Genomic DNA, 7,481 nt, shown 5'->3' on the forward strand with positions numbered 1-7,481 from the left:
TGCTTCATAGAAATCTAATAAAATGTTTAATTATTTTAGGTTTGGATAGATTTTTTGTGATCGGTAAAGTTTCATAAAATTCTAAGAAGGAAATTATAAGCTAACTCTATCCCTAGTATATTTTATCATGCACGTGATTTGATTTGAATATTTGCCTATTACTATGATAATTTGTTTAAATTAAGTATGTTATATGATCTATATAAAAATAATTTGTAAAATGTTAGATCAAATATTAATGATGTACTTGGATATGAACCATATTTCGTTGCATCAAAATGTGTTATGTATCATTTACATTGCTTTTTAATTCAATTATGAAATTCTAGTCTTCTTTCGAGCTTCCAATGGGGCAATCACTGATGCATATCGATTGACAATATGTTATCATCAGGATCTAATTTTTTTTTTCAGACTTAGCCAGATGAGACTGATCGTTGACACATATTGATAGGAGCATATGTCTCTATGGATCCGTTTAGTTGGGGATAATCTGACATGAAAAAATGAATCCCATGTCAGATTACTATGTTTGATATAAAAAAAGAGAGATGGTAAAAACAAATAGACCCATGCTTATTTTTTGAAGAAAAAAGATAAAATAAATATCATGAGGATTGATATTTAATAAATTCTCGCATAGTGGTAATCTATACTTGATAAAAATATCTCCAATAAAACTATATATATAATTATTAAATTTATTTAATATCTTTTTAAATTTATTCAATAAAAAATTTTTACAAAAAAAATTAAGATGGAGATGACACCGTGTAAAGAGCTATATGATTATAATCATTATATAAAAATTAATTAAAAATAATAATACTATTCTAATATTAAAAAAATATTTTATGTTAAAAATATTTAAATTTGATCATATTCTTATATAAATTTACCTCTAATCAAAAATAATAATTTTTTTAATATTATTTTTAAAAATAATTTTTTTATTAATAAAATATAGTAAAAATTATTTTTTTATAATTATTTTTTTATATAAATAATTTTTAAAAATTATCAAAATATTTTATAATCTGACATACCCAATCAAACGGATCTTATGTGATATCAAAGTTAATTTTTGTGTCAAACTTTCAATAATGATCAATGAATGACGTACTGTAGTCAAAAATCTAATCTGTCAGAACTAATCATGGACCGATTATGGCCATGGTTAAAGGAACTAGGAGAATGAGACTAGATGGTTGATCGTTGATTCTTAATCAGAAAAGTAACCAAACAGAAACACTTTTACATTGTAAATGACAACTTATCTGTCTTTAACAAGGCTAAAGCCCAAGGGGGAAAAGAAAGGAGCAATACAAAAAATGGATCCTAACGCCTGTTACAATTTTTCTGATAGGCAAACAAAAAGGAGATGCCTCAGTTAACGGACGACAGCCGTTCAACGAAAAGTTCGAAGGTCTCGTCCCGATCCAGCATGCTAACCCGCACATAGTTGGGTTCCACTCCGAAGTGCCTACCACTTCTAGTAAGCATTCCATAGCTCCTTAGAAAGCTCTCGCAGTCCTCTATCCCCTCCTTTTCGCATTTTAGCCATGCAAAAGCTACATACAGTAAAGAAGAAAGCGAGAAAAGAAATTCAGATCAAATATGAGCAATTTTAGTTAATCTTCTTCTGTCAATAAAACCAAACAGAGCCCGGTGATTATTATTTACCCGAACTTCAATTAGATTCCTGTAATAAAATTGAGTAAAATCTAAACCTTTATGCTAAAAAAACGATGAAGATTGATAACCATATTTCCAGGAGAAACAAAGTATTAAGACTGAAAAGATTTTCGATAGCATGAGAACAGCAAACCTTTATGCCATCCAAAATAATATAGTTTATCATTGTATCAAAACATGGGAAGACTAAGATGTGACAGAAACCCACAAACCTAATAGATTCCATCTACATGTGCCATAAAAGCTAATGAGAAATCTCAAAGGCACAACATTCGTTGAATTACTTTACAGAGGATACCAACCTCTCTTGCAAAGGAACTTCTAACAAAAATGCATATAAAATCATGAACAACAATGGGACCAAAGGAATCAGCGTTCCATTTTTTTTGCTTGTGGGTGCTCATGCCACTTTGAATTCTACCAAGCTTGTCTCCACGACCAGCGGGAACACAGTTTACTATTCTCGATTTCACATGGAAGGAAGCAAACTGGTTTATGAGGTATTTATGAAATCCCAAAATGCATATGAAGTTATAAACACCGATGGGACCACAGGAATCAGTGTTTCCATTTTCTTGCTTGTGGATGTTCATGCCACTTCGAATTCAACCAAGCTTGTCTCCACAACCAGCAGGGAGACAGTTTACTATTCTCGACTTCACATGGAAGGATGCAAACTGCTTTATGAGGTATTTATGAAATCCCAAACTAACTCAGCATTCCAATTTTAATCATTGGGGGAAAAAAGGTACACAACAGCTAAAGTCGCATACCAGGGTTGGTTCCAGTCCTCTCTCCAGTGAACCTGCAGGTGCTAGAGGGAAACTCAGGTAGGCTGAAGATGCCTGAGGCTTTAACAGCTTCCCGCAACTTCTCCCACCGCATGGTCATGAGACGTCGGCCATAGTCAAAGAGCTTGCTAGTGTTCTCAGTGTTAGGGAGCTCATAACCATCTGAGACCACTTTAAGAATCTTTGCTGCTCGGAGTTGCGAGTCCTTGGACACTCCAATAGTATTCAGCTCTATGAACTTCACCATCTTCTTGGCAACATCTTTATCCTTCACTATAGCCCACCTGCTCATCGGAAACCATCCTAACTAGTAAGCTTCAACTCATCAAAGATAACATTAAACAACTGAGATTTAACTGTCGTGGTCCTGTGGTAAATAAACCGGGAAGAGGGATGACTACCCAAGTCGGGTTCCAGCATGGCCAGTGCTTTTTGAGACGGTGAACAGCATAATATCATGATCTGCTGGACTGCTGATGGGAGTGTATTGAGGCCAGTAGTAGGCCAAGTCATGGATTGTCTTTCCGGCCTCAGAGTTTAGCACGGCCTCCCTGATTGAGCCATCAGGGTTGTTGGGGGAACAGACCAGCTCAATGTATTTGTCACCCTTGTACGTGTATGCATCCCCAGCCCACCGGAAAAGACCTGACCGAAGGTAGCCTGTCACTGCTGGGTAGGACTGCAATTTAGAAGAGAGTCAAGCTCAATTCACAGATCGTATTCCTGCTTATTACTTAGTCATAACAACAGAGCCTCCTAAGCTTATACTCCTTATCAAGAAAATAAATCATCAGGAACATTACAAAGATCAACTTTGATCAGATTATAGCACTCGCTGCAAACATGCCCATTAGAGTGGTGTCCATCAGAGGGGGGAAAAAAGCAGATAGTAGAAAGGACGTGCAAATGTAGTAAATACTGGATGTGCCAAATTGAACTTGGTGCAGTAAACCAAGAACACAAGTGGAAGGCATCAAGCAAGCACCAAAAGCTTTCATGACAAACACTCCCACACCAAGTCAAAAGAAGGCGGGAAATTCTCCTATCCATTCTGAACCATGCAGTTTGTGGGGATACTGGATTATGGAAAGCCAATCTGGCATTTGATTCATGTCTGGCTGATAAACTCGATCAGACTCTTGAAATTAAATTTAATTTAGTAGTAACAAAGTAAAAAGCACATCATGGTTGCTCTCTAGTAGAAATGCATTAATTAGATGATTCATGTGAACTGCAATACAAATCATATCACATGTATCCCGTAGAACTAGGAACCATGCATCTGGTCAGTCATGTTACCCAGCAACATGCTCGGTACCCATGACATTGGTACTTTGTTCAACCTTCACAGACATGACTGTCATAACATCAGAAACTTCAATAGGATATCCAATGCAAACCAAAATTACAAACATAAGTAGAAGACATAACATGAGAATCATCAATTAACTTCAATTAAATAGAAAGTTTTAACCAATACGTTTCTACTCTTCAGCACGAGGCGTCACATGCACAGAGAGGGACATAATGGAAGAACCAGAGACATAGAGGCAGGGCCCAGAAAGATACCGTCTATTAAGAATTAGGACCACTATCGTTATATCTATGTCATGTGCTTCTCTTATTTCTTAACAAGGAATGACATGATGGCGACACTGCCCACTGACTAAAGAGACTACCATACTTTCCACTATGCTATAAAATAGAATAAGCCAAAGGAGAACAAATTAGTATTTTAGTCGAGCACTTGCTGCATGTAAATCCTGTATAAAAAACACAGCTAGCACCTACAATTAATTGCTTAATATAATGTTGGTAGAGCTGATTTTAAGAACCAAAACATTAAAATTGTCATATATTTCGTTCATGTAATGAGCTCACCGAGTAATAAGGGGCGGCAGAAACAACGTTGATAGGCTCGAAGGCGTTGGAGGGAGAGAGAGCATAAAGTGCAGCCTGGAAGAGCTGGGTCGAGCCGGTACCGACAACAATGTACCGGTCCTCGGTCACAGCATTGCCTATGAGGTTGTGGAGGCGCCGGACCTCTTGGCCGAACTCAGGCTCGAGAAACCAGCATACGTTGGTCACATCTGAGAAGTAGCTCATGGTTTGCCATGCCGGAATCACAATGCTACCTCGGTCCCCCATCCACCTCCAAAATGACTCAAACATGGTCGGGTCTCCACTGCATCAGAGTTTACATTAATTTGAATCACAGTCACCAGCTCAGCGTCCAGGAACAGTACAACAAAGGGCAAAGGTTCCGATTTCAGGACAAAATGCCGAGAATGCATCAAAAGTTCAAAAAGAAATCAGGCAACTGAGAAACATAAAACATAAAAAGATCAGGAAAAAAAAACAAAAAAGGAAGAAGCGCACAAGGAAAAACTCCACCACCAACGGTAAGACATAGCATCATCGATTTGAAATCTAAATTTTTATTAACGCTTCGCAAATAAGCAACTAAATTTATGAAAAACTGAATACTCTGATCAATGCCATAAAAACTAATTACTGGGAGAATCAGATGGTTGAGAAAAACATGTGACCGTTTGTAGAGCTACACTATCAATTCGAAAAATATCAATATCATGATTTAAGTAATCACTTTTACAGGTAAAAAGTATAGATAACTAACTGAATCAACATGGTAACCGGTCAATCCATCTTATGAAAAGTATCGTTTAGTGACTCTTGAATTTTTCTTTTTTTCTTTTTTTTTTCCTTTTGTAGGCCAGCGCCATAACTGCGCTCAACCGTCAGAAAGAGCTTCATTGATACCAACCTGGGAGAGACCCTAAGACGTGGGTCCCACCAATAGCCCTCGCCGCACTGGTCCGATTTCGATTCTACGGTCGCGATAGTAAACAGTGAACAGGAATTTCACCTTCGACCCTCTTCCACCTCTCACAAGCACCCGCGAGACATCAAACGCATTCGGAGCCAAGATCCCGTCACCGTCTCCTCACCTTCAGTAACGGGATACGAGTATACGACCAAAACAGCAAAAAAAGAACGGAAAGGAAAGGCAAGAGGGCGGTAACGGCACTCACTGGTCGAGATTAATGACGGAGTCCTTGGAGACGGGGCGCGTGCCGCTGGTCGCGCTGACGGCGATATCCTGCCCCGCGGGCATATCTTCCTTATACCGCACCATCGGCCGCGCCGCCGCGGCCATCGTCGACTCCTTCGCCGCTCCGGCTGCGCAAGTCCCCAGCCCTCCACCGTGGTCCTTATATACAAACACCACGAGGACGACCACCAGGGTCAGGTTCAGAGCCAGGGACGCGACCATCGCGAGCCCCCAAATTCGGCCCGGATTCCATCTCCCCTGGCTTGCCTTCCCCTTCTTCGCCGTCTTCGTAACTCTTCTTCCCCGCAGAGGCGCCGCCTTTCCGATTCTAGCTGGATTTAGAGACGAAAGGATGTTTTGTAGTAAATGGGAGAGCATGCCACCGACCGACTCGTCGCTGGTCTCGAGCTTGGCCCGGGTAGCGACGCTGGGGCGCGCCACCGGAACTCCCTGACACCCGTTTCCGTTAGCTAGAGTCCTCCTCCTCGGTTCTGTTCCTCCCGAGATTTCGAGGACGCCCTCCTCGGCTTCCCCTGTTCGCGGGTCCGTTTCTCCTGAGACAGGTGGCTCTTGGAGTCGCGGAAGAGAGATTTGCAGAACTCCTCTGTTATTGTTCTTCTTTCTAGTAGGGGACGAGCTTGGAGTCCCCAAAATCTCTCCTTTTTTGAAAAACATAAAAGCCTTGCTTTCCTTCGTCTTCTTCCGCTGATCTATTTCGATACGGCTCTGGTTCTTCTGCCCGAGATCGCCTAAAACTCTCCCACAACTATCTTTCCTTCGCTCGAGTAGATTTTAACCAATCTCTTAGAAATCACTCGAACGGAGGCACATTTCAAAATCCCGCCTTAAAATGCTTTTACACGGAGAAGAGGAAAAGGGGAACAGGAGAGGAGAACAGCTGCCTAAACCACCGATTCCCGATGCTTTTTTCGTGGGAGGGAGCGCTCCGACAGCGAGAGACATCCACCTCGGCCTACTCCGATCTTCGTGACTCCTTTATCCCACCCCACCTCCTCTCTGCCTTCAAGGAGCTTCCCTTTCTTAATATATATATATATATATATATATATATATATATAAGAAGATACGGGAAAAAAAAACTTTCAGAAGCACGAAAGACCCGGTTTGATGGAGCTAAAACGGCCTCCCGATCTCATATTCTCGTATTTGATTCCAGAATAAAGGCTGGGTGGCCGTATGCCTCCCTTAGTCTTGAAAAAAAATAAAAAGAAAAATAAAAAAATTCATATACTCTTCCTCCTCTTTTTATTATTTTTTAATTGCTCATGCTATTTGTTTTAAATATTTAATAAATTTAAAATATATCAGAATATATCACAGTGGAGGTGGAAAAGTGGGTTCGAGATAATTTTTTAAAGTTCATGAGGAGAGAGACTGTAGCGAAAAGTAGGTGAATGAAAAATAATTAATAATGATGATGAGAATCCAAACGCTATTTGTAAGGGTTCATCCATCATATGGTTGTTGATGAAAATGGAAGTCACTTTCTTTTGGCAGCTAAAGATGACCTGATGGACTAGGGCTTGTATTAGACCCGCCAAGGTTGGGTGCACCATGGAATAAAAATCATATAGGACAGGCACCATAAAAAAAAATATAAAATGAACTTTGAATTTTGTTATGTTTATCTCGTATCCATCTCAGAAAAAATTTAAAAACCAAAAACTCCGATTAATAAAGTCATCAGACTCAATGTTATTAAATTCGATCTGAACTTTGACTCGGACAAGATCGATCAGTGGATCAACGATCCAACCATCGGTTCAACGGTTGAACCGATGGAGAGATCCATATGGAGGAGGAGAAGGAGGAGGCGAAAGGGGGAGGGAGTCGAGTGGAGGAGGAGGTGGGAGAGGATGTCCCGGACGAGGAGAAGGAGGCAGAGGGCATCGAGTAGAGGA

The 7,481-nt window shown here is 40.0% G+C and overlaps 1 protein-coding gene across 1 annotated transcript; it reads right to left on the reverse strand.

Moving 5' to 3' along the window:
* Positions 1–1,235: 1,235 nt before the first annotated feature.
* On the reverse strand, positions 1,236–6,589 carry LOC105036212 (tryptophan aminotransferase-related protein 1). Its single transcript, XM_010911977.4, has 5 exons — positions 5,540–6,589; positions 4,368–4,671; positions 2,888–3,165; positions 2,469–2,770; positions 1,236–1,571 (listed from the first exon to the last, which is right to left on the reverse strand). The coding sequence occupies exons 1-5, from the start codon at positions 6,232–6,234 to the stop codon at positions 1,387–1,389; spliced, it is 1,764 nt and encodes a 587-aa protein (XP_010910279.1). The 5' UTR covers positions 6,235–6,589; the 3' UTR covers positions 1,236–1,386.
* Between the last annotated feature and the right edge of the window lie 892 nt (positions 6,590–7,481).

Source organism: Elaeis guineensis, chromosome 13 (genome assembly GCF_000442705.2).
Source record: "Elaeis guineensis isolate ETL-2024a chromosome 13, EG11, whole genome shotgun sequence".
Lineage (NCBI taxonomy): Eukaryota > Viridiplantae > Streptophyta > Magnoliopsida > Arecales > Arecaceae > Elaeis > Elaeis guineensis.